This window comes from Mandrillus leucophaeus, unplaced genomic scaffold (genome assembly GCF_000951045.1).
Source record: "Mandrillus leucophaeus isolate KB7577 unplaced genomic scaffold, Mleu.le_1.0 Scaffold196, whole genome shotgun sequence".
Lineage (NCBI taxonomy): Eukaryota > Metazoa > Chordata > Mammalia > Primates > Cercopithecidae > Mandrillus > Mandrillus leucophaeus.
The window spans coordinates 1,063,087-1,089,945 of NW_012101987.1; the positions used below are offsets into that span (position 1 = coordinate 1,063,087).

Genomic DNA, 26,859 nt, shown 5'->3' on the forward strand with positions numbered 1-26,859 from the left:
TTCTCCAAACATACTTCAATAAACATCCAAATAAAAGGGTAGAATTTGGAGGGAAGGAGTAGGGATGATTGGAGACACATTATTAGAGAAGAGGACAAATCAACATTCTACCATTTATTTTTGTTCTGGATGGTATCTTCTCCCCTCTCCCCCCTTTTTTTTTTCCTGCTGCAAACTTCTCCCATTTTTTGGCATGTAGTAAAAAAAAAAAAAAAAAAAAAAAAAAGTAACCACAATATCATTATTCCGCTTTAAAAACTTAATAAGAATTTTTACAATCAATTGTTAAATTGATTTGACAATTTTTATCAATTTTCAAATTTGAGCCCATTCAGGGCTGAAAATTCCAATTACCTCATAAATGTTCCTGTTAGAATCAGGATCTAAATAAGGTCCACACTTTGTGATTGGTTAATGTATATTTCATGTCTATTTTAATCAGTTGATTCTCCCCCAGTCAACACCTCTTTTTCTCCCTACTGAAATTTTATGCACTGGTGTGTGTTGTTTGTTTTATCACATTGCCCACAGTCTGGATTTTGCTATTTGCATACCTGTGGTGCAGCCTGATACAATTCAAGGTCCTTTTTTTTTTTTTTTGGCACGACAATCATAAGTGTATTCTTTCATGAGGAGGCACTGGATGTTTGATTGTTTCCTTCTTTTGTGACGTTCATAGCCATTGATGGTCAAGGGCCAAAATCCATCATTAGTTCATTAAGAGGTTCAAAGTGATGATATTCTAGTTTCATCAACTTTTCTTTATTTATTAGCTGGAGCACTTTCTATAAGGAGAAATTTCTCATTTACTGTTTCATTACCTGGGTATCCCATTTTTAATATTTTTTAAGTGACATAAAATACTTCTTTCTTATTCTTTACTTACCAGATTGCAAGTGATGAGTTAAGTTACTAGTATTATCCAACAGTGATAAGTTAGTATTTCTTTAAGTATCCTTATGAAATGATAGATCAGCTCCATTACAATGTTTACCCTTATTGATGTGCAATTTGTTCGATCTCCGGCCATCAGGAGCTTCTTCCAAGTTGACCGAAATTCTTTTGAAATGATCCTAATAACTTTGATAACCTCTTTAGTATTTAGTTTGACATGTTCCAGATCACTTGCTTATTTCCTGTCCAGACCTGGAATCAGCTATTTCTCCACCAAGTTCTAATATCTGTCTTTAAAGAGCTGTAGTCATTGTTTTCCTTACATAATGCAGAATATATATGGCACATGTAAACAAACCAAAATATTAATATGCTAATAAATGCAAGGCTCCTATTTTATTAAAGATGTTCCAAAGCACTCAAACCAGTAGCAATCTTCAAATTATGAAACAGTTAAAATATATCTTTATTGTATTAAAACATCCTGGAAAGTGCTAATAGCTATTATGAAGACATCAGAGGTCAGTGTTTCATTAAACAGCTAATCAGAAATTTGAAATGGGTCTGAATTATCAAAATAACAGTCTAGAAAGGGGTAGGTTATAGATTCAGAATTATTTACCTACCTACCTTGATAGGGTTTAAGGTAGATTGTAGAGGTCTGTACCATGCCACACCCAGATATTATCATTGCTTTCCTGGAGAGTTCTTCTTCTTCTTCTTCTTCTTCTTCTTCTTCTTCTTATTATTATTATTATTATTATTATTATTATTATTATTTTGAGGAGTCTCCCTCTGTCACCCAGGCTGGATGGAGTACAGTGGCATGATCTCGGGTTACTGCAGCCTCTGCTTCTCAGGTTCTAGCAATTCTCCTGCCTCAGCCTCCTGAGTAGCTGGGATTACAGGCATGTGCCACCATGACTGGCTAATTTTTTTGAATATTTAGTAGAGTAGAGAAGGGGTTTCACCATGTTGGCCAGGCTGATCTCGAACTCCTGACCTCAGGTGATCCACCCACTTCCACCTCCCAAAGTGCTGGGATTACAGAGATGAGCCACCGTGCCTGACCGGAGCTCTGATTATTTTATGGTTACATTATCTGTTTGTTTCTTTGATAACAGAGACAAGTCTTTCTGATGCTGTAGATTTCAGTTAGACCTTTCTAACTAATGTCCCTTGGCGATTCCTACCACCAGCATATGTGGTGGGATTTACAATCTCTACATAAGAGATTTTGAAATGGAGTCTTCCAGTGAGAGCAACAGTTGTAAAAACCAGTGATAATTTCTTAGCCAAGAGGTGACATCAATATTTTAAATTCAAATATAGGCAGCAAGAGGAATCTCTGAGGTTAGGAAAGGTTCCTATATCTACTGTCCCTTCTATGCTCAGCTCTGAGCTCTCAGTTGGAATTTTACAATCCTTCATAGGAAATTAGCAATTTGTCACATTCCTAATGCTTACTTAAGTAAAAATTTTAATGACCCCACTGATGTGGTTTTCTTATAGATGCCCAGGGCCTTATGTTTTCAAATGCGTTCTTTCTGGTATGACTTGCAAAACTGAGCCTTTGCAAAGTAGAGCCAGATGTTAAAATATCTCTTAGATATGCATGTGATCATTTAATCTAAACAGACCAGGTTCTTTTGGGAGACAACTTGAGATATACCACATAAGTATATGGTGATTTCGATTTGTTAGAATTACTAATTGAAGAAAAACATGTAAAAGTGAAAGTTATTCCTGATTACTCATGCTAGAGTTGGATGCAAGTTAGAGAACTGGAGGTGCTAGAGATAATAGATAAATTATAGGTACAAAACCTATTTCCCTGAGTCTTGTTTCAAAAATAGATGAAATGCCCCAATTTTTTAATGCTCCTCTCAGATAGTTCAAGCCTAGGAATATTGTAGATGCTTATGGTGCCTTAGGGGTCTGAGTAAGTATGAAACATGGGGCCTTTGGCTGGTGGATACAATGGAATAATGGCTAGAGAGAGAGCTATGGAAAGGCCAGTTCTTAATGAGGGAAAGAAGAATGAGGTACATTATCAATCTCAAATGAGTCATAGGGAGGAGCCAAATTGTAAAGCTGAATGTATTAGTAACTGAAGGAAGCCACTGCCCAAGGAGGTTTGAAGAAAGCAGAAAGAAGTTGGAACTTGTAGAGAGTCCGGGATCCAGCGTTTCAATATTCATCATTTTATTTTATTGAGACTGGATGTGCTGAGAGCAATTAAAAGATTGGAGGCAAAGCAGACATAACCCTGAGATGGTGGTACACTGAAAAGAATAGGACACAGTTATATTTTATTGTGTCCGTTGATGGAATCTTTCAAGATGAAGACCTAACAATGGCTGAAGTGTATGAATTTTGTAAATACAGTGGTTGCCTGACCCTATGTAATTAGCATGGAACTAAAACAGCAACAAAAGACATTAGAGTCCACTGGTTGATAGAGCAGGCTGAACATCAGCTCCTTCATCAGTAGCCGTGCTTCTCTGGGGAAATTGGTTAACCTCTCTGTGCTTTATTTGTTCTCATCTGTAAAAATGGGGATAGTAGTAGTATCTACCTCATGGGTTTGTGGTGATGATTAAATAAGTTAATACATGTAAAGAAGTAGGAATTAACACTAGATAAATGTTTAAGAAAAAGACATTTCAACAGTACTTTATGGGCATTTTTAAGAAACAGAAATATGTAACTATTTGGCATAGTGATGAATAAATTTAAATGTTGAGTTTTAAAACAAAGAGGAAATAAGATTGCAAGAATATGATAAGTCAGAAACTCTTCTATCATAAATTAAGGGAATGGGGGAAAGGTGAATTTTATAAACAGACTGGCTGAGATTTCAATCCTGAATCTACCCCTTCTTGTTATGGAACATTTCCGTTGGCTTTTCTGTGCTCTAGTCTTTGCATTTGTGAAATAAAAATGATCATTTTATCTGTCAGGATTAATTGGAAAGATTAACTAAGCTATTTTATGAAAACCTGTAACCAAGGACTGACCATCAATAATAGCACAATTAACATATTTTTCCTGATTCCAAACATCATAATTGCTTTTTCATTTACAACTGTTAGAATCTACTGTGACAGTATTTTATACATAATGGACTTTCAAAAGGTAAATATAATTTTAGCCCTACTCTGATCCTCTTCTCATCTCACAGGGCGAGGAATATGCAGGAGTAGAGGGATATGTCAGCCCCGAGGCTGCCTTCCACTTTGAATATCTAGGACCCAAATTTCCCTGCTCAAATGCCCTGAGAATTCTAAATCAAACCTTTTCCTCCAGGTGATTTAAGTGGGCACATTTTTCAAGATAGGAAGATAGGATACATGTTGTCTGTGCATATTACCTTGAGTTATAACTTCCTGATATAATGCCCTGTGGCCTGTGGGCTGTCATTTGTATTTTTCCTAGGCTTTTCAAATGGATGTACAGTTCTACAGGTGTTACTTATATGAAAGTTATACTTTTGAAGCAGTATGGTAAGAATATTACTGAAATTGTGTCATTTTTTGATTCAGAAACAGCAGGATACAGATTAAATGCTGAACATTCATCTCTACATGTTTTGAAGTTAAATGAATATAGGGTTTTAGTGGTTACTGAGGCCCTTTGTGGGAGGAAAACAATGTAGTTGATTTATTTTCCCTAAATTTAGAGTTATTTAAAAATTAGAAATTGCAGCAGTTATACCGAGTGCTTGTTAGAAAATGCACATGAATGCAACCATGGAGACACATGGAGTGTACACTTAACACTTGTATTAGTCTGTTTTCACGCTGCTGATAAAGACATACCTGAGACTGGTAATTTATAAATAAAAAGAGATTTAATGGACTCACAGTTCTGTGTGGCTGGGAAGGCCTCACAATCATGGTGGAAGATGAAAGTCACATCTTACATGGTGGCAGGCAAGAGAGAATGGGAGACAAGTGAAAGGGATTTCTCCCTATAAAACCATCAGATCTCGTGAGACTTATTCACTACCACAAGAACAGTATGGGGGAACCATCCGCATGATTCAGTTATCTCCCACCAGGTCCTTCGCACAACATGTGGGAATTATGGGAGATACAATTCAAGATGAAATTTGGGTGAGGACACAGCTAAACCATATCAACACTAAATACAATAAACCCCATTCATATGGGGCTGAAGATTTTTTAAAAACGATGATTGCAGAGTCTGCTAAAAGTTGAAGATTTTAATTTACTCCACTGGTTTACAGCATCAGAAAATCCAATATTACATGAGGCTTAGTAGGTCAAAACAGCATCAGGGCATGCTTGTAAAGGGAATGCACATTCTACTCTTTCTTATTTATTTATTTATTTATTTATTTATTTATTTATTTAGAGACAGAGTTTCACTCTTGTTGCCGAGGCCAGAGTGCAATGGCGTGATCTCAGCTCACTGCAACCTCTGCCTCCCAGGTTCAAGCGATTCTTCTGCCTCAGCCTCCTGAGTAGTTAGGATTACAGGCATGTGCCACCACACTCAGCTAATTTTTTTTTGTATTTTTAGTAGAGACAGGGTTTCGCCATGTTGGCCAGGCTGGTCTTGAACTCCTGACCTCAGGTGATCCACCTGCCTCAGCACATTCTACTCTGAATGAACTCTAAATCAGAATTTGTCTCATCTTGTTCAAGGAAATTTAGCATAAGACCTAATAGAAAATACTGTTGAATAAGTGAAAGATATGTAACCCTGAAGACTTAAGAGGACAAGCACACATCCCTGAAAGAAATACTCTAGAATCTTGAAAAAGTGTATGTAGAAACTGGTATCCACAATGTGATGCTAGAAAGTAACCCCTCATGAAACAGTGAATGGAGGCCGTAAGAGAAGATAAAGTTTATTGGAAGACAACAGGATGAGATAAAAATGGAAATGGATAAAATATGTAAGGACTGCAAGTAAACTACAAACATAATAGCAGAATTAAACTTCACTGTAGAGATTACGTTAAATAAAGATGGTGACATAGAATCCCAAACTGATAAGCTCTCCCACAGGAAAATCAAAAAAGAAATCAAAATGTTGTGAAAGAAGATAATAGATACAGACAACAGAGAATGGAAACCCAAAATAAGCTGTGCTCCTGAAAAAGAGGACAAAATAAATGGAACACAAATAGTAATCAAATTAATATATGGAAATTTTGTGGAGCTGAAAACATAACCTGTATGCAGATGGCAAGTGCCTGTTCTACCCCAATGAAAGAAGACATCTCTGCCTAAATAAATATTAAGAAAACTACTAATTTAGTTAAAAGATAAACATTTTACAAATGTCTAGATACAACTGACAGAAAAGAAAACAAGCAAATAATGCATAAGCAAAAATAAGGCTGGTGATATTCTTCTCCTGTTTAACCCTGAAAGTCAGAAGACAATGGAGCAATGTCTGCTGAGTATTCAGAGCCTTTCACAAATGAATAAGAGAGAAAGAGATCTTTGGGTATTCACACTGTAAAATTTACTGAAACATATCCAAAATGATTAAGGTATAAGTAAAAATGGATAGTTGAAGCGTGGGAAAATCATGGTTAAATGGCTAACCATTTTAGGTCTGGAAATAAAGAAGTCACGTGTCTTGATAGTTATATTTTTTATTATCTCAAATGTAAATTGGGAGGATATTTGGAAAGAGATGTAATAGAAAATAGCAATTTAGTAACATTTACTCTGTGCTAAAGCCCAAGACTGATTACACTAAATAGCATTTATTAGATTATATGGAGGAAACACTGTAAGAGATACAGAATAGTAAACGCAAACTCCATTAATTCAGCTTAACACAACCCGCCTCTCAGTTTTTGATAACTCAGGAAGGACAAGAACAAACATAGATACAGGGGATCTAAATGATTTAATGAATAAAGTATATTTAATAAATTTCTAATAAACTTTGTAGCCTCTTGAGACTTTGTTGTCTTTTCTAGTATCTCTGAATCTTTAGAAATTGACGAAGGAAATGCAAAAAAACTCAAAAGTAACAATCCTACAGTCTGCACTCTCTTACCACAATGCAATTGAACTAAGACTTTAAAATAAATGTTTAGTAAAAGAAGAGACTTGAAAATGAACAATAACAGTAGCAACAGCAGTACAGTCCTAGTATGTCAGGGCTTTTGGAATCCTTGCTCCCTATCATCGTGGAGTTGCCTCTAGTGTTCTGTGGTTATCATAAAAACAAATTTTGTAATTATCCACTTGCATATTTTCTTATTTTTTATCCTCTCAGGAGCAGCACAGGAAGAGTTTCTTAAGCTTATCTAAAAGGTGTCCATTTTGGGACCAATTATGATGTAGTTCAAAATCCACTCCTCCTCCTCACATAGCATTTTCAGCATTCTCCAAACATACTTCAATAAACATCCAAATAAAAGGGTAGAATTTGGAGGGAAGGAGTAGGGATGATTGGAGACACATTATTAGAGAAGAGGACAAATCAACATTCTACCATTTATTTTTGTTCTGGATGGTATCTTCTCCCCTCTCCCCCCTTTTTTTTTTCCTGATATTTTATGTTCTTCAGCGTCTGCCTGTTCTTAGTCGTCTGCTTGGGCTGTCATAACAAAATACTGTAGACAGGGTGGCTTAAACCACAGAAATTAATTTTCTTATAGTTCTGGAAACTAGGAAGGCTAAGATTAAGGTGCCAGCCAATTGAGTTTCTGGTGAGGACCCTCATTCTTTGCCTATCTCATGTTTCTCACATGTTCTTTCCCTGGGTGTGAGTGGAGAGAGAAAGATATCTCTCCTATAAGGTCACCAGTGCTATCAGATTAGAACCCCATCTTCATGACCTCATTTAGTCTTAATTATCTTCTAAAAGCCTATCATCAAAAACAGTCACACCAGAGGTTAGGGCTTCAACATATGAATTTTGTGGAGACACAATTCAGTCCATTGTAAGCAAATATCAAAATTGCCTAATTTCTTAGGATGCTGGTTCAGACCTATTGCATCCAAATTCCATAAAATGATGGCTGTTCCGTGAAAGCTGAATGGAAACCACAGTGATTCTCTTCAAAGAGAAACCAGAAGCAGGGAAAGGTAGGCCTAGTCAGTTCTGCAGGGTCCTGGGATCACGATACTAACCCATTTTACTTTTACAATGTTATCAACAGAAAGTAGAGAGCAGGCATTTATTTATTAATTTATACTTTTAATCCTTTAAAATAGTATAGAAACATTAGGGGAAAAACCCTAAAAGCTAAACTTGGTAAAGGGCTCAAAGAACCATTATAATGGTCAATCTTTTAATAATGGGATGAAATAGTTCAGTATTATTCATGGCTCTAGGATGGTCATTCTTGATAGAAAATAAATTTACTTTTAAAGTCATTCAACAAAGTTATGAATAATTTCATGATATTAGACTGATATTTACATGGGAATTTCTCCACTCAGATGAGAATGATATACTCTAAACATTTGTTTCATTTTTAAAATGAAGTTTGAAAAGGTAGAGTTAGGGATGGAAATGATACATTGGCCAGCTTCATAGTTCCTGAAAAAGATTGTCTAATTCTGAAGATTAGTTGGGCAAAATACTTTTGACTTCTGGAACAGTTGGGTACTCTTTCTTTTAAATGTTAATGTTACAGAAAACTTTCAGTGGCTGAGAAGACTAAAAGTTGCTGTCTGAGGGGCAGATATGATTGATTTAATACGATTTGTGAATGATTTGATGTCTAAATACCTTGAAAAAGTAAATAGTAATACACAAACAAAAAAGTTAAAGTTTTAAAAAATATCACAGTGAGTTCTTACTAAGCTCTTACTAAGAATTCTTAAAGTTTTTTCACTGATAGTTTAACAAATATCAGGAAAGAATGCTACTCATAATAGCTATAAGGTTCATTACTTACAGCTAAAGGCCAGAATGACTGTTAAGCCGATCATTATGAATCTGCCTGTGAAAAGAGAAGAAAAAGAAAGAAGATAATCAGTGAACAAACTAAACAACGAACAAAAAATTCAGTTGGTATGAAATTACTGAAAATCCCAGAGGGTCTCATTATCATTTGACATAAATTATCATTCACAAACTGTTTAACAAAGAACTGCTAAAATGAGCATTTGTCTTCTTTTGCAAATGAAATTAGAATTTAGTGAAAGGATGCTGTAAATCTCAGGGTTAGAGAAGTAAGGAAAATTTTCAAACACAAAAGCTGTGTTTTTGAATCATTTGTATTTTATGGTGTGTGTGTGTTTATGTGTGTGTATGAGACAATAGCATAGGTTATTTGGTGGTTAAAGAGGTTTGGTTTTTAATTGCATTCGTTATTTTGTAGGAGTTGAAGTATCTTGTAAGGGCAGGTTGGTTAGGAATTGCTCCGCATTTTCATGATGTGATAATTAGCACCCAGGATTCCAATTTCTCCATTCAAAATGAGGGGTTTAGACCTAGATGATTTTCAAGGTCTTTTAGGGAGCACAGAGTCTATGGTTACTCAACTACTCATTGTGCTTCCTAGTCCTTAACAGAGCCCTTGACTCTATTTTCCCTGCAAACTCAATGAGAAGCCATTAAAAGTGCCGTCTGGAGGTTCTAGGCATATGTCTCAACCATGCATGAAAGCAGTGATGCTCCAAGGACATTTGTCTGTCGGAGCACAGCAAGGTCAGAATTGTCTACTCAGTCCTCCAAGGCCTGCTGTATCTGGTATGTTACCAGGCCAGCTCTTAACATCTCTATCTAATAATAGATCTTTGATTTTTGTTTTTGAAGCCACAATGCATAACTTTTTTTAAAAAACCCTGAATGACAAGAGTTCTCCTTACACTAAAGTAAAATGTGTTTTACATTTTATTGTGTTGGCATTGGTCCAAATTAAATAATCTGGTAAAGTCATTAAAGGAATTTAAGACTTTAAGTTCTGTCTTTCATTGTTCCTTCTCTCTGAGTAAACTTTACCACCTAAAAGAGCTTGTTTTTAAGATAGTTTATTTGGGTTCAAAAACTGTTGTTTAATGTGTAGCCTTGTTGCTTAACTGCACATCTTGTCAAATGTTTTACGTTTTCCGGTCTATCCCAACTTCTCCCTTCCTCTCGAATCTTAAATGAATGGTGACTGTTCAGTCATTCCCTTTTTTCCTGGTCCAACATAGCTTCTCACAAACAAACCCGGAGGCATGATAAAGATATTTTATCTTTAAACTGTTGTGACTTTTCTTTTGTATGCTACAATCTAACAGAAACACAAGGCTAGAGTTACATGGAAAAATAATCTTTCCAGGCCTAATGGAAATAACTTCTTGTCCATAGACCTATGAGTGAGTTGTGGATGAAAAATAGAATTATTCTCATCAAACTTACAAATTGCAATGTAACATTTCAACAATGATCTGTACATGAATATGCCTCATGTATGTCTTCCAGGTTGTGATAGTATAGTCAATGATAAACTACTGTCACCGGATAGATGAGAGGGTGTGGAATCAGAGTTTCATATGATCCTAATTATATTCTTTTTTTTGTTTTGTTTTTTTCTGCAGCTATGTGGTATCTTGATCCTAGCATTATCAATATGGGTACGAGTAGGCAGTGACTCTCAAGGGGTAAGTATGCAAAAACAAGTCACCCCTTCCCCAATGTAGTTTATTTCGTTTATAATCATGAAAGTATGACAATAATAGTAATAAACATGTCTAAAGTGTTTCTCTCAACTACTTCATGTAATTACTTATGCTGTTACATGATTTTATAATTTAAATCAATCCATCAAAATTACTATGTGGCTGGCACTGTGCTAGTGGTGGAAAAATCTTTCTAGAGAATGGAGGAGGTGTTATTCAAAAATTTCAAAAACATTCAGTGAGATGCAGGTGGGAAGGCGCCAAAGTGGACATTTTCCTCCTTTACTATTTGTTTAAGGCCACCATTTGTTTAAGGCCTATATTGAGGATATAGGCCACCTCTCCTTCTCACCAAGAAGAACAATTTTTATAATAGAAGGTATTGACAGTAATTTAGTTGATCCCAATGTGGTTGGTCTAAAAGGAAAGAAGATGAGAAGTTTTCTTGGAAAAGAATAATTTGAATCTGTATTTTAAAGGCAACAAGGTACAAGGGTAGTTGTTATTTACCTGTGGCAACTGGCAGTAAAGGTAACCGCTTGCCAGTAGTGGCTGATCTAACTCGGTGTAACTCGGTAATTCTCTGGGGATGTCCAGATTTTTGCTATATGTGTAAGATTAACATGACCCATTTTCCTCCCCTACACATCATTCCGTTCCCAGTGCCAAAGCTCTTACCCAGATCTACAGGACTGGAGGAAGCGTATTTCGTTTGGTTAATTCTGGCTCCAGCTATTGGACTCCATATGTGTGGTATCTGTTCCATGCCACAGTATCCCAAATGTGGGAAGAGTTGGGGGAAGAAGGAGGGGGCGAGTGTGCAGGGATTGTTCTGTCAGTTTTACGGAACATAATGCCACCCTGGCACCATTTCCTGGCTCCCGTGCTTTTATTGTTTTCTCTCCCCTCTTCTATTCTGGGGCTCCATCCCTGCAAATTATTATTGTAACACATTCAGAGCCATTTATTTGTTCTTTGTTTTCTGGGCTCTTGCCACTAAAGGATCACCTCTTCTACTGCTAGAGCCTTTTTAAGGTATTTGCCCACATAAAGAGAGTTATTCTCTGAGGAGAACTTTGATTCCAAGTTGATAATTACTGAGAGATTATTAAGCCAGCAAGTAAGACAATATATTTTCTACTAAAACGTATTATATCATGGTGCAGCTAAATGTCTTTGAACACGGCCTAGTGGAAAGAAAGATGAAAAGGGAATTAACGTCTGCTCTGTTTTCTTTGCTACAGTGGGTGGCTTTTCTGAAAACTTCTTTCTCACTCTATCTCTGTTTTTTTGCTTTGTTTTGTTTTGTTTTGTTTCTTCTCTCTCTCTCTCCTGTTGTTCTTTTCCTTCTAAAATTTGCTTTCTGTCTTTAGAAAGCCCAGAGAATCACAGTGGCAATTAGTGGCTTCTACATTCTGTGCCTCATCATGGTGGGAGATGGGTGTGGCAGCTGTTTAGTAACATCCTAGTCCATCAGGATTTCACTGATTGTTTTCTACTAATAACTGGAATTGTGACTTCCTGATGGCCTGGACCTCTGGTGTTTGAGCCCAAGAGGAGCATTTGAAAATGTGCAGAATTTCCATCCTATAGGATCTGAAGTCTGACTTTGGGACTCATAATTAAGCACAGAGATTAACAGTCACCTACTTCCAGGGTGCTTTGGCCCTTCAAGATGTGTGTGCAGCCTGCAATTTATTTTATTTTATTATTTTACTTCCTGTTGATATTTTCTTTCCTTCCCAGTGCTTCTAGTAAATAAATTTGGTGTTTAGTCTGTTAAAAAATTGTACATATTGGATGTATTAAAGGGGAACTGTTGTCCTTGAGAGGGTGCTACTCTACATCTGGGGATGAGAATGAATTAATAGAGTTAGACAGCACCTTTAGTTACATTTTGACTCACACTTCATCAGCCTCTCACCCTGAACAAAAGCCAGTGTCTGCCAGGACAACATTAACCAGCTTGACTTATATAAAATTGGCTTGGTTTGTATTTATCTCAAGCCAGTGACAAAGAATCAAGACTAAGCAAAGAGCTGAATTTTTTATTAGTGAAAAAAACAGAGGTAGCTGTTTTAGAAGGAAAAACATGAACATAAACACAGAAAAGAAGGATGTTAGGGAAATGACTGATCTTTCTGCTGAAGTGTCTCATAGGGACCCTTTTTTCTACCTCAGGATAAACTTAACACCATGAGGAAAAGCACATGGGCAGCCATCCTTGTCCCAGGAGGTCCCTTCTGATCCAAAGAGGATTCCTGAGTCCTCATCTTTCAGGCCCAGCTGAATTTCTCTGTCTTGAAAGTCTGCCCTTGTCCTAAGACACACAGGGACACAGTGTTCATTCAAGACAGCTTTTCAAACCCTGCTGTGCCTCCCCTGGTGCAAACATCAGAACTCAGATTTCCACTTCATTCTTGAATAAGAATAACCACTTGTTGGGCTGGAATGGGAACAATGACCACTAGACAGTCAATACACTGCTTTCTGGCTAGTCTCTGGCAGTGGGTCACCCTGCCCAGGTTAGCCTCCTAGAAGTGTTTCACTACCTGCTGCACAAGTGCTGGTCACGCTATCTTGGCCTCACGTGTAGATATTTGAACTATTATTTGTATGTCTGTGGTATCTTTTCTAAATTCTGATAACCCAGGTAGTGAGGCTTCCATCCTCTCACAGGGTTCGCCTGTACTGGCCGCAGTATTCTAGTGAAGCAATATTTAGCAGTAAGTCCATAGAGTTAGTTTCCTAACGCTTCTATTTTTGTCACATTTATTTTTATTCCAATGTCATGCCTGTTTATTAGCAAAACTGATTTTTTAGCTCTAATATTAATAAGAAAACAATAAAAACAAACAAACAAAAATCTTTAGGACTTAACCAAGCTTTCAGAATATGTAAATTGAAACATTATCTGTAGGCATAGACTTTTAAGAGACAAAGGAGGCCTAGCTATCACAGAGGTTGACCCAATTCCCTTCTATAAATGGGGAAACTGGAGCCCAGTAGGTTGGGTGACTGTTCCATATTTATTAGGACCCTGACAAAATATAGATATTTGTTTTAATGCTTTTATAACTTTAGCACATTCATTCCTATTGATTGTTGAATAAAAGTTTTCTCTAGGCAATAAGTAGAATTAGAAAGCCTTGAAAAACAAAAATATCATTAAAGCATAGCAGTCATTTTTGTATTGACTATTAAAGGAGCTGACCTCCATGCTATATAGCCCATTCTGGGAGGCAGAGGTTTCGAGTTAGTCTAGGAACTAGTGCTCTATCTAGAGAGAGCCCAGTAGATAGAGGTTATAGAAGACAAATGGGCTACATACAGGATTTATGCATAACACACGCACAAGGCTTTACTTTTTCATTTGATTTACTTCTGGATAAATCCACATATCAAGGACAAGAGGTAGACTGAGGCTAGGTGTTATGAGGGTGGTGAAGACGAGTATGTGTGTGTTGTTGGGAGAACTGAATTATGCCTGATGGGTAGCCCACCCACTATAAAGAACCCTAGAATTTTTTTCCTCTCATATCTCATTAACTAACAGTCAAAATAAAGAGTTTCTAGATGACTTTATGGACTATGGCTTCTGGGAACAAAGAGATAAAATTGATATGAAATATCAGGAACTGGATTTCTTTTTAATGAAGATACAATGCATTTTTATTAACCCATGGAAGTTCCCTCATGTCCCTTTTCAGTTAACTCTTGTTTTCCCTTCTGCCTTGCTCAAAGTCAAGCACTGCTTTGATTTTTATAACCATAGTTTTGCTTATGCTTGAACTTTATAGAAATGGAATCATACAGTATTTAATTTTTTATGTGGCTTCTTTAGCTCAGCATAATGACTCTGAAATTCATTCATATTTTTGTGTCTATCAGTAATTTAAAGAACTTGAACTTTTTAAAGAATTAAAAACCATAAGAACACATGCTTTATAATGCTACATTATGTAGAATACACAAAATATGTGAACCAAAGATTACATCAAGAAGAGTAAAAGTAACTGTCCTAAGCTTTTTAAAATAGGGTTTAAAAAAACCTATTACATTTCTTCTACCCAGCTTTCAACATATCATTTTAGAAAAATATAAGGTTGGAAACATTATTTGGGCAAATAGCACTTCAATAGAATGTGAGTTCCATGAGGGCCAGGATTTGTACTTTTTAAGATCACTGATGTATTTCAAGGTGCTGGCACAGGACTTGACACATAGTAGGCACTCAATGGATATTTGCTGAATGAGCAAAATCAACTTCAAGGAAAGAAATTTTCTGCCATTAATCTCTTTTTTACTTCAGATTTTAAATTCTACAGATGTGGGCCCTAGCTCCCATGTTGCTGCGGACATATTGATTGCTGTAGGTGCCATCATCATGATTATGGGATTCCTGGGATGCTGCGGTGCTATAAAAGAAAGTCGCTGCATGCTTCTGTTGGTGAGTTCTCTAAACAAATCCCAGTGTCCAACCTTCAGACTCCAGAGAATTCTCTCTCATCCCTATTGTCTGTTAAAAAATGCCATGATCGATGAAACTCTACCTCCAACTTCTCTTTAGAAGGTTTAAGTGTGTAAGCTGATCTGGCTTAGATTTGGCTTAGTTTGGCTTAGAAACTGGAGGATACTCTGAAAGGAAACAAATTTTAATCATTCATCTATTCATTCATTCACTCATTCAACATTACTGCCATACCTCTGTGTGTCAGATATTGTGCTAAATAATACATAAGACCTTTAGAACCTACTAGGGGAAGATTAATAAGTAAGCAAATAGCTACAGTGGGAGTGGCCCCAGAAACGAAGGGCAAGACAGGGGATGGGACTTTCAAACCAGGGCAGAAATGAATAAGGTATTTGTATGAGTGAGGGTAGGAAAAGCTTTCTGGAAAGCTGGTGTGCTTGGGAACTGAGAAGCCTTGGGTATGGCAGGAGACCGGCAAGACTGTTTCCAGTAAATGGTGGAAGATGAATCCAAGTATGGGTTGTGGTAAAATCATAGGTGTTTTACATGCCATGCTAAAAAAAAAAAAAAATTTAAATGAATGAGATAATCAGAATTGTCTCTTAGAGAGCATCGAGGAGGATTAATTGGTTTTGGATAATTCATAAACATTCATTTTTAACATATACAGTAGAAAATGGATATAGTTAAAATATTCGGAAAAAAATCAAGTGTTTAGCAGATACAAATATGACATAAAAGTTTATCAGATCTAATCTAAACTTATTCCTCTAATAAAGTAAGGATTATATCAGTACCTGAGAAAAAATGTTTAAAACTGTTTGATTATTGTGAGGGATGATAGAGACAGAGTTTTAAAGGGACTCTAATAACATTCCTACTGATTGCTTTTTGAAAAGCAAGGCCTCGTTTGCAATTGAAGAATTTAATTACTCAAGGAGCTTGTTTTTAAAAAAACTAACTGTCTTTGGGCTGCATCCTTCTAAATTATGATTCAGCGTATCTGAGGCCGATTTCAGGAATCTATATATGTAACAAGATGCCAGGTGATTCTGATAGTAGTTGGAGATGCTGTTTCAAAGCCAGTTCTGAGTTTGTGTGAGGTTGTGTTTGATGAAGAAAGGGAAGGAGTAAAATAACATTCAAATAAATTCATCTCAGTTTTCAGACTTCCCTCTAGTCAATATCATACAGATACCAATAGTTGTTTTGATAATTTTTTGCCTGAACCACTTTCCTCGATCAGTCTCTGGAGCAAAGTTTTCTGAGTAGTAAAGAACCCAAAATTTTGAGCTTGAAGTAAAAAGTGGAATAAATGAAGAGTGTGACTGACACTCTCACTGTGATATAATCCTGGCTGTAGAGAGAAGTGCTGTGCCAAAATGTCCCCAGGTGTTACTGAATGCACTGAGGATAATGTGTATTTCTTTTCCTCTTCTTCAGTTTTTCATAGGTTTGCTTCTGATCCTGCTTCTGCAGGTGGCGGCAGGTATCCTAGGAGCTGTTTACAAATCTGAGGTGTGTGTACAGATGTTTGAAAATTCGGAAAAAGTTTGAAAAATTGAAATACTACCTTGTGGCATGAATAATGTAAAATACTTTTCAATTTTCAGTCTGATCGCATTATCAATAGAACTCTCCATGAAGACACAAAGCTTTTGAGCACCACAGGGGAAAGTGCAAAACAATTCCAGCAAGCCATGGCTGAGTTTCAAAAAGAGGTAATTAGAATTCGTTGTTCATTTTAAAGAGTTGGACATAGTTCTTCTGTGTTTGTTTAGTTTTTAACGCATATTCCTTAAAGATTGAAAAATGTCTCCATTTTGCAGATTTTGATTGATTATTCTGTCACCATGCAATAAGAAATAGCTAAGATATTTGTAATTACTTTCTCACTTCATACAAAGTTCTGAAGCGGTTTTGAAGGACAGAAATTAAGAAGATACATTTATGAGAGGTTAAGCCTCGAATGAGTCAAATCAATAATAGTTTTAATATTTTCCATTTACCATTTAAAAGGATAGTGGGTCTGGGAATCTCCTCTTTCTCTCTCTCTCCTTTTTTTTTTTTTTTTTTTTTTTTTTTTGAGACAGAGTCTCACTCTGTCACCCAGGCTGGAGTGAAGTGGTGCAATCTCGGCTCACTGCAACCTCTGCCTGCCAGGTGATTCTCTTGCCTCAGCCTCCTGAGTAGCTAAGATTACAGGCATGTGCCACCACACCCAGCTCATTTTTTGTATTTTTAGTAGAGACAGGGTTTCACCATGTTGGTGAGGTTGGTCTTGAACTCCTGACCTCAAGCGATCCACCTGCCTTAGCCTCCCAAAGTGCTGGGATTACAGGGGTGAGCCACCGCACATAGCCTCTCTCTCTTCTTTTTAAAAAATAATGAATTATTTTGAGGACAGGGTCTTGCTGTGTCACTCAGCCTGGAGTGCAGTAGTACAATCATAGCTCACTGCAATTTCAACCACCAGGACTCAAGAGATCTTCCCACCTCAAGTTCCTGAGTAGCTAGGACCACAAGCATGCATCAGCATGCCTGGCTACCTTTTTAAAATTATTATCATTTTTGTAGAGAGAGGGGTCTTACTATGTTGCCTAGACTGGTCTCAGATTCCTGACCTCAAGTGATCCTCCTGCCTTGGGCTCCCAAAGTGCTGGGATTACAAGCATGAGCAACCATGTCCAACCTCTCTTTTTCTCTTTCTCAGCCTCCACCACTTCTCTGTCTCATAAAAATGGTAATAGCTAACATTAATTGCTACTATGTACCAGGTTTTGTATCCAGTAGCTCATTTAATACCCACAACAAACCTATGGATGGGTAATATCATTATCTTCATTAACCGTATTTTACAGATAAGGAGATTGGGATTTAGGGAGGTCTAACAGCTACCAAGTGATGGGTTGGAATTTGAACCCAGATCTGTCTGACAAGTCTATTATTTTTTAAATCAGTATACTATCCCCTCCTTTTTTCTTTAAAGTCAAAATATGGGTGGGCATTGAAAGTCTTCTACTCTCGGGCTCCTACCTAATATTTTAACTTTACTAAGTACTGCTCTCTAAAGAGTAAACTCTAGTCTAGCCAGGTTTGTGTACTCAGGGTCCCTTGAACAATTCTGCCTTCCTGCCTTTGCATCAGTTTCCATCCTTGGAGTGCTCTTACTGCTTTTTCCTCCTGAATATATGCATGTCATGGAAATTCACAGAATCTTAGGAGAGGCCTGAATTTTATAGGTCACTTAATCTGACTTCTCACTGATAAACATATTTTATATTTATGGTCATCTACCCTCAAATGAAATATTAAAGAGGTGAAAGTTTACTAATTTTTGCCCATCTCGCTTATATACAAGTCTGATGATTAGTATGTTATTTCTTAATTTGAAACAAAATCTGCCTCCCTAGGATTTACATCATTTAGTACGAGTTTTTCCAGAGTTTCAGAGGAAAAAAAAATTATTGATGCTTTTATATGTGATAGATTTTTCTTTGAGAATGGCTATTGTTCAACTCCAAAAATCCTTGCTTTTCAAGTGGAAACATCCTTGGTTTCTCGAACTGTTTATCAGATGCCTTTTTTTTCTCCCCCAGAGCATTCACTAGTTCCTATTTGGATAGACGCCAGCTTGTAAAAATTCTGCTTAAAGCATCATTTCCAAAAACTGAAACCTGATATGGGTCAGTCCCTGTTTAACTTCCTTTCTGATGTGCTTTTCCTAGCTCCCCCTAGTTGCATCCTTTGATTCTCTCCTTTCCAGGATCATTCTTACTCTAGAGCCCAGCTTAAAACAGGCTTAAAGCAGGAAGAATTTATGCAGCCTCAGTACCTCTGCTGGGTGGGGCTGAGCATCCCAGACCCGTCCCAAGGTGTTGACCTAGGACAAAATATACTAGAGATAATCACTGAGCCTCTGGTTTGGGTCCTGGGTAACATCTGCTGCACACCTCCCTGGATTCAAGGTCTCCGTGCCAGTCCTGGGTTTCTAAATGTTGTAGCTTGTTCTCCTGAAGTGCTCCTGCTCTTGTAAAGAAATCCTATGGCTGAAGTTCCTTGTGTTCGTAGGACTATATTTATTCAAATATTCATTATGAGTCTTCTTCTCCTTCTTTCCTTCTCCTTCTCGTCCTTCTCCTCCTCCTTCTCCTTCTTCCTTTTCTTCTTCTCCTCCATCTCCCCTTCTTTTATCTCCTGCTTCTTCTGCCGATTCTTTTTCTGCCTCCTCCTCTTGTTCTCCTCCTGCTCTCCCTTCTTGTCCCTCATTCTCCTCCTCCTCCTCGTCCTTCTTCTTCTTTCTCTTCCTCCTCTTCCCTCTGCCTCCTCCTCCTCCTTCTTCCCCCTCCTCCTCTCCTTCTTCTCCTCCTCCCCCTTCTTCTTCTTTCTCCTCCCTCCTTCTCCTCCTCCTCTTATTTTCTCCTCCTCCTTCCCCTTCCCCTTCCTCTTCCCCTTCCCCCTCCCCCTCCCCTCCTCCTCCTCCTCCTCCTTCTTCTTCTTCTTCTTCTTCTTCTTCCTCCTCCTCTTCCTCCTCCTCCTCCTCCTCCTCCTTCTGCACTGTGCTCTCTTTTGTAAGTTATGCTTCTTTGGGAAAAGAATCCTACCACCACAAACTCTGGCTGGATGACCTGGGGTCCCATAACACATTGACAAAAGCTGCAGATGCTGAGTGGCTTTCTCTTTGGATTTCAGGGATTTCCCACAAAAATTCCCTGTCAACATACTGATGGAATGCACCCCTTTTGGATTCTTGCTCATTATTGTTTGTCTAGGAGTGTTGTATCATTCAGTGCATACTGCCTTTTTCATCCAGGTGTTACACCACTTTCAACAAGTCCTGACCATCTTCTTCTTTAACTGCTCCTATCTCTGATGTAGTGACTTGATATCGTGACAAGTTTTAAACTTCCTCACTTCTACCCTCTCATCTGTGAGTATGTCTTTATGCCTCCCTAAGGAGTCCTGAGGTCTACCGTATTCCAAATATGAACTGATCTGTAAGTGAGAATATAAATTTTATAGTGGAACTTACTTTACATTTGACAGAGGATATCTGTATCAGTTAACACTACTCAAGATTATGTAATCAGAAAGAATAAACAATCATGTCTGCCATAGGAACAGGAAAGGAGGTTGTTTCAAGAGCACCCTCCTTGCTAGTACTGACCTTGAGACAAACTGACATTTCCAGCTCTCTGTCATATAAACATCTGTTGAGTAATGTTTTTGTGTAACTCAGTCTTTGGACCTAAGTATAAGACTTCATATCTGCCTCAGTTGAATTTGTTAGTTTATCTCTGTTATTTAAACTATCTTTGAAATTTGACTGTTCTCCAGCATATTAATCATCACTCCTAGCTCTACATAAACTACAGAATTGGAAAGATATATTTTCTGTTTATTCAAATCATTGATAACAATGCTGAACAGATCGTGTTCCTGTAAGAGCATAACAGAAACAACACCAACAGCAAACAATGAAAACAAAAACAATAAAAGCAAATGCATTATTGAGTGCTTTCTTCAACCTGGGAGTTCTTATCTTTACATGGATTTTCTCATGTTTATCTTTATAATAAATCTGCAAATTAAATGCTATTATTAGCAACTGTTATTATCTGTGTTTTACAGATGAACCAACTTTGGCACAGAGGTTAAATTAATGTGGATAATAAACATGATTACCTGCCCAGTAAATGAAAATTCTTTCAGTATCTTGGCATTGCAATGTATCAGAGCTGGGAAAACCACTCAGTCTTGGTTCTGTTGTTTTCAGCCATTTTTTTCCTCCCATTTCTACACGAAGTGTTTTCCCTCTAATAGAGCAGATGGAAGCAAGATGAAGGATAATTATCTTTCTTTCTCCCATCAAATAATATTATGTGCCACATGCCCTGATTCTTGGGGTTATCATTTCCTTGTTTTTCTTCCTGAAACATGGCTACGAACACTCCTTCCTCTCTTTTTTAGTGTTTTTTCCATGAATCAGTTTATTCTGGGGCTATAACTTTCCTGACATCCTAAGAGCTTGATTTTTCACTTTTGTTCCGTCCCATATTTTAAAGATGTTCATAAAATTCAATCTTATGGGAGGCTCCTTGAGCATCTATTTTGGTCTTTGCAATATCTCTCATCTTTTTCCTCCTGTCTTTCAAAAGTGATCAGAGATCATGGAGTGGAAATTTCACTTTTAAAACTTCACGTCTCTTTTGAGCAACAATTCTTTGACTCTCTTGTGAATTCTTTGGAAACCTTCTTGACAATATCTAATTTACATAGATCTGACTCTCTTTTGTCATTAAAAACTAGTAGGTGAGGCTGGGCACGGTGGCTCATGCCGGTAATCCCAGCACTTTGGGAGTCTGAGGTGGGCAGATCACAAGGTCAGGAGATTGAGACCATCCTGGCCAACATGGTAAAACCCAGTCTTTACTAAAAATACAAAAATTAGCTGGACGTGGTGGTGCATGCCTGTAATCTCAGCTACTCGGGAGGCTGAGGTAGGAGAATCGCTTGATCCAGGGAGTTGGAGGTTGCAGTAAGCCAAGATCGCGTCACTGCACTCCAGCCTGATGACAGAACAAGACTCCATCTCAAACAAACAAACAAAAAAAAAACTAGTAGGTGAGTTTTTCATCTTCCCAACTTCTTCAGATTTTTGAGTCTGCAACTCCATCTTTCCATCATTAATGTAAACATCAAAATGAAAAAATCCGTAATTTTTACTTCTATATAGAGAAAGGTGAAAGGTGACTTACATGGTATTTTAGCATAATAACCATTTTAATGATGATTTCAGAAGATTATAATTTAATATATTGCCAATGTTTTTAATCTTCTTACTGACTGCTTCTCATTCTACCCTTTATCAAACAGTTTAAATGCTGTGGTTTGGTCAATGGAGCTGCTGATTGGGGAAATAATTTTCAACAAGATCCCAAATTATGTGAATGTCTAGATACGCAGAGACCATGCACCAACTATAATGGAGAACAAGTTTACGAAGAGGTGAGAACTAAATCGCATTTGATAAAATAAGCAATTCTGTTACTTTCTTTTCACAATTAAAGTCCCTACAAAAAATTAAAATGTATCAAGTACAATGGGAATCATGATATAAAAATCTCAGAAATTTCCCAAAATAAAAAAATCCTTATTTAAAGATAAAAGCAGGTAGACTTCATGGATTCTATGAGTCTGGCATCATTTAAGTCCAATCTTAATAGGTCAAAGAAGCCTTCTGCTGCAATGGGAGGCAAAGTACAAACTAACATAAAAGTTTATTTTGTCCTCTCTTTGGTCATCTTAATCATTATTCTCCTTCATTTTTTCCTACTTTAACATGACTTCTAGAAAACAATATTTTCACTTTAATTTTCAAAGTCAATGTTTTTTGTTTTCTAATCAAATTTCCTTTTCTTCAGAAATGAGGTTTCTTCTTTGTCAAAATTTAAAAAAAAGAATTCCAAGTCCTTCCCAATACGTTTAAGGGTTTAGGTTCTCTATGTTATTGACAGCTACCAATTTACCTAGTTATTTCTGCAATTGAGAAGTTACCTTGAACATTTAAAGTCAATTTAAAAAGACAGGTTAATCTTTTATGTGTTGTAGAGGTCATATTTATGTGACTTGTGAATGTCAGTACATGGGTGTCCTAGTTCTTCTTATTGATCAATTCATCAAATACTTATTGACCACCTTCTATGCACCAAGCCTTCTACCAGTCACTGGAAATTCATTCCTGAACAGAGCACAATGTCTGCACTCATGGAGCTGATGCTTAAATAAGGAAGAGAGAAAGATAATTAGGCAACTTCAATCCGATGGTCTACTACTATTTCATGGATAGAGATGGGCGCAAGGTGTTATGGGACCCCATCTCACTTAGTCTGTGGGGTTCCGGATATGGCTTCATGAAGAACGTGACATCTGTCCCTTCGTCAGCTGTTCCTTCTGCTTAGAAAAAATGTGTTCAAAAATTACAATTGATACTAGTATTTCACTTATTTGCTGTTATTCTTCAGTGCCTACTACATGTCAGATGGAACCTTGCTAGGGTTAGACATACCTCTGAATCCTCTAGGAGATTACAATCTAGTTGAGAGGCAGATACATTAAAAGCCACTATAAATTCACAATGAATTAATCTTAATATCTATAATACCCAAATATTATTTTCAATCTAGAATTGTTTTGATTTAGTAACTGCTGCTGAGATTAATTTATACAAGGAAATAGAAAGTATCTCAGGGGAAACTACCCTCTCCTTGACTATTTATCTTTTTCACTGATCTTATCAAAATTAAAGAGGCTCTTCCCTGAAGGGGAATTGCTGTCATTAATACTCAAAGTATGTCACTAAGATTTAAAATAACTCAATAAGTAATCTACCAGACTACAGTGTTATACTGCGTTTTTCCTTGTCACAATAATATTACTACAAAAAGTTTGATTCTTACTTTTTGTATTCTCCCTGCTCCTCTCCTCCTTACCTAATGTTAGTGACATAATATTTACAAGGAAAAGGGGAAAAAACATAATGTAAATGAAGATAGTTTCCACTTAGGATAATGAGGAAATCAGTAAATTCAATTGCAGATTGCTATTTGTCTCCTGTTCAAATTCAACTCAAAGATGTTTTTCCTCAAGACAGATTCTGAAAAACCCCTGGAATTATCCTAAAAAAACTACTAGATAGTTTCTGTAAGTTCACACAATTCCGCTGAATATAGGCTGATAGCTACACCAGTTTCCCAAAAGGAAGGTTGTAAATTCATAAAATACTTCCATCTGCCATGTGTAAGTTGCAAGAAGTCTGGTAAAATGAAAAATATGGAATGGCCATAATTCACATTTCTTTTTTTTCTCTTTCTTTTGCCAAGATAACCTCATTATCTTAGGGGAAGAGGAAGAGAAAAACCCTTGAAACATAATGAATGTGACTCAGTAGATATAATCATTAATCTCATCGTTAACCTAAATGACATAATAATTTCCTTGAATGTTTACCACTTTGGGTTAAAGGTGAATGGAGAAACTCATTACAGTCAGGAATGAAGGGGAAAAGATGACTTAGCCTTCTGGAGAACTTTTATTTTATTTAACAAATAGCAATATTTTGTTGGCCCTTTGCATATATATAACCATCCAAGGGATAATATATTTCAGGGCAGTACAAAAATAACACTATTATATTGTGTGGTCTTATTCCATTTTAAAAATTCTTCCCATAATTTACAATTCTTGAAGTTACTAGGTCTAGTCCAAAATGTTTTAAGCATGAAAATGCATGCTGGATTGTATACACTTCAAAAATGTAGCAGAGAGGCAACTTCCTAAATTCTCTTTTTTATCTAAAGTAATGGCATAATGGTAGACATAGTAAGTTTTTTCTTTTTAAGATAAAAATAGTCCTGATAAATATTAAGGGATTTTGAAAATGTCTTGTTTTTTTCCGGCAGCGGTGACCTCAAGTCTGTTATCCCCACACTTTCAGAGGCTGAGGTGGGTGGATTGCTTGAGCCCGGGAGTTCAAGACAAGCCTGGGCAACATGGCAAAACCCTGTCTCTACAAAACACAACAAAAATTAGCCAGGCATGGTGGCACATGCCTGCGGTCTGAGCTACTTGGGAGGCTTAGGTGGGAGGATCACTTGAGCCCAGGAAGTCAAGGCTGCAGTGAGCCAAGATCGCGCCTCTGCACTTCAGCTTCAGTGCTGGAGGGAGACCCTGTCTCAAAGAAAAAAAAAAAAAAATGAAAGAACATACCTTGTTTTAAAAATGAAAATTTGCAATATTATTAGCTAAAATCTCAACCAGGAACCTTTCTGTTGTAGATTACAAACCTAAAACATCCTTAGTCAAGGTGGTATCAGCTCTAAAATGAATAAAGTTAAGATAAAATTATCATTTATACTTTTATGTTATAAAATGTATAGCTTTATCAACTATAAAATTTATAGTATAAATTATAAAATCTATCACCTGAGGATATGTTGGTGAAAAATCATTTATAATTATTAATCCCTAGATTCATCAATTAGGCAGTCAAGCAAAATTTTGTTCCTCAGTTGCTTTTTAATGTATAAACAAACCACAACAGTTACAACCTTTTGGAGCAAGGGTGAAGCAGGGAGTGGAAGGAACAACCCGGTTCCTTGTTGTTAAGTGTGTTTCTTGTTAGCAATGTAAAAAGTCAAACAAAAGAATAAAAATTTTGATTAATATAAGGTCGAATTTTTCTGAGGTAACTTTTAATGTTTTTGTTTTTTTTTTTCCAACAGCCCTGTATTTCTACCATAAAAGACTTATGGGCGAAAAGTTTCATAATAATTATTGGAATAGCATTTGGACTGGCAGTTATTGAGGTACAGTATAATCTTGTATTATTGACTCTTTATTCTCTTGCTTGTTCATTAATTTTAAGAAATATTGATGGTGAACAAACAAACAAACAAACACAACAACCATAAGAAAACACAGATGCTTTAGAAAAGCACTGGATGCTGAAGGCTCATTATCTCCCTCAGTCAGCCTGAGTCTGAGGAGGAGATTCCCGTCTTAGGAAGTGAGCAGGGCTGAGACTCTTGCTTTTGAATGACCTCTCTACCGGGAAAAAGAATTAATTTTCGCATAGTTCTTAGTGCCAGGTATCTTTTTCCCACTGAAAACTAGCACAAGGGTTAAAATTTTCCAAAGTTAGAAGAAAAAGCACCAAACAAAGCAAAATACGACCTTTACAATTTCTTATTTCTGATCTTGATTTTGAAACAAAATAAAAACTGAACTCAAGAGTGTGAGAAGCTGTTTTCTTGTTACTTATTATTACATTCTAGAGAAATCCAAGAAGTTCTAAAAAGTAGAGGTAATTACCTCTGATATCCTCAGCTTAAGTACTATTGACTCACTTGGAGAAATTTTCAAGGAAAATTGAGGCTTATATATTACTTTCATCACTTTAATTATTGATGTTGGAAAAATATCCCACATAGGATTTTTGTCTTGATGAACTTTCTTGGCATGTTTTAAAAAAAAAACAAACACCTGAAAGACACTTTTCACATGACCTAAATTTGCCAAGAAAATGAATTAAAACTGCTTCAGAGAAGCATTTTGGAATCATCCCAGATCTTGGGTAATTCTGATATCAAGTAGATCAAATTCACTCACAATCCTATTCCAGGACATTAGCAAGAATGTTAATAATATGAAGTATCTCCCTGGATAATGCCTGTGAGAGCTGGTTAGCTCAGCTGAGTGACTTGTGCTTCATGCTCATGGAATGCTGTGCAAGGTACTCCTTGGGCTTTCTGGTAATTTTCTACCTCTTACTCATGCCACATCACTGCCAGAAAGAAATTTTAACTGAGAATGAAGCAATTTGGTGGCCTACGTGGTTCTTTAGTTTGCTGGTGGAATTTCCCAGGCAACTATTAGAGAACGGTTAGGGACTATTAGCAGCAAATTAAACAGTGGGTTATTACTTTCTTGTCATCCAAATGAATAGGTATAAATATGAAGCATTCTTTGTTGGTAGGTTATGGCTATCTTTCTTTAGGTCTGATATATGTTCAGAGTCAAATGGTGCTATGGATTAGGTCTATTTCTCTTGATTCTGCATTTTGTAAGATGTATTTTGTTTCTCTGCTTTGTATTCTGGATTTATGCTAATTTAGAAATAAGGACTAATGGTCATGAAGATGAGTAAGAAATGAATGATTTAAATGAATCATTAGTGATTTTAAATGAATGATTTAAATGTATGAGACAACATGTTTTAAATGAGATATTTAATATAAGAGTTATATTTCATGTTAAACTCAAGTTCTGACAATTGACTATCACTAGCTCAAATCACAGATGCTCCTCAGTTAGCAA

At 36.7% G+C, this 26,859-nt stretch overlaps 1 protein-coding gene across 1 annotated transcript in view; it reads left to right on the forward strand.

Annotated features, from left to right (window-relative positions):
- Positions 1–25,454, forward strand: part of TSPAN8 (tetraspanin 8) — a 27,489-nt gene extending 2,035 nt beyond the window's left edge. Inside the window, exons 2-7 of the mRNA XM_011978543.1 lie at positions 10,428–10,490; positions 14,821–14,958; positions 16,426–16,500; positions 16,596–16,703; positions 21,859–21,990; positions 25,266–25,454. Coding sequence (XP_011833933.1) covers positions 10,428–10,490; positions 14,821–14,958; positions 16,426–16,500; positions 16,596–16,703; positions 21,859–21,990; positions 25,266–25,454 — 705 coding nt within the window. The remainder of the gene's footprint in view (positions 1–10,427; positions 10,491–14,820; positions 14,959–16,425; positions 16,501–16,595; positions 16,704–21,858; positions 21,991–25,265) is intronic.
- The last annotated feature ends 1,405 nt before the right edge of the window (positions 25,455–26,859 follow it).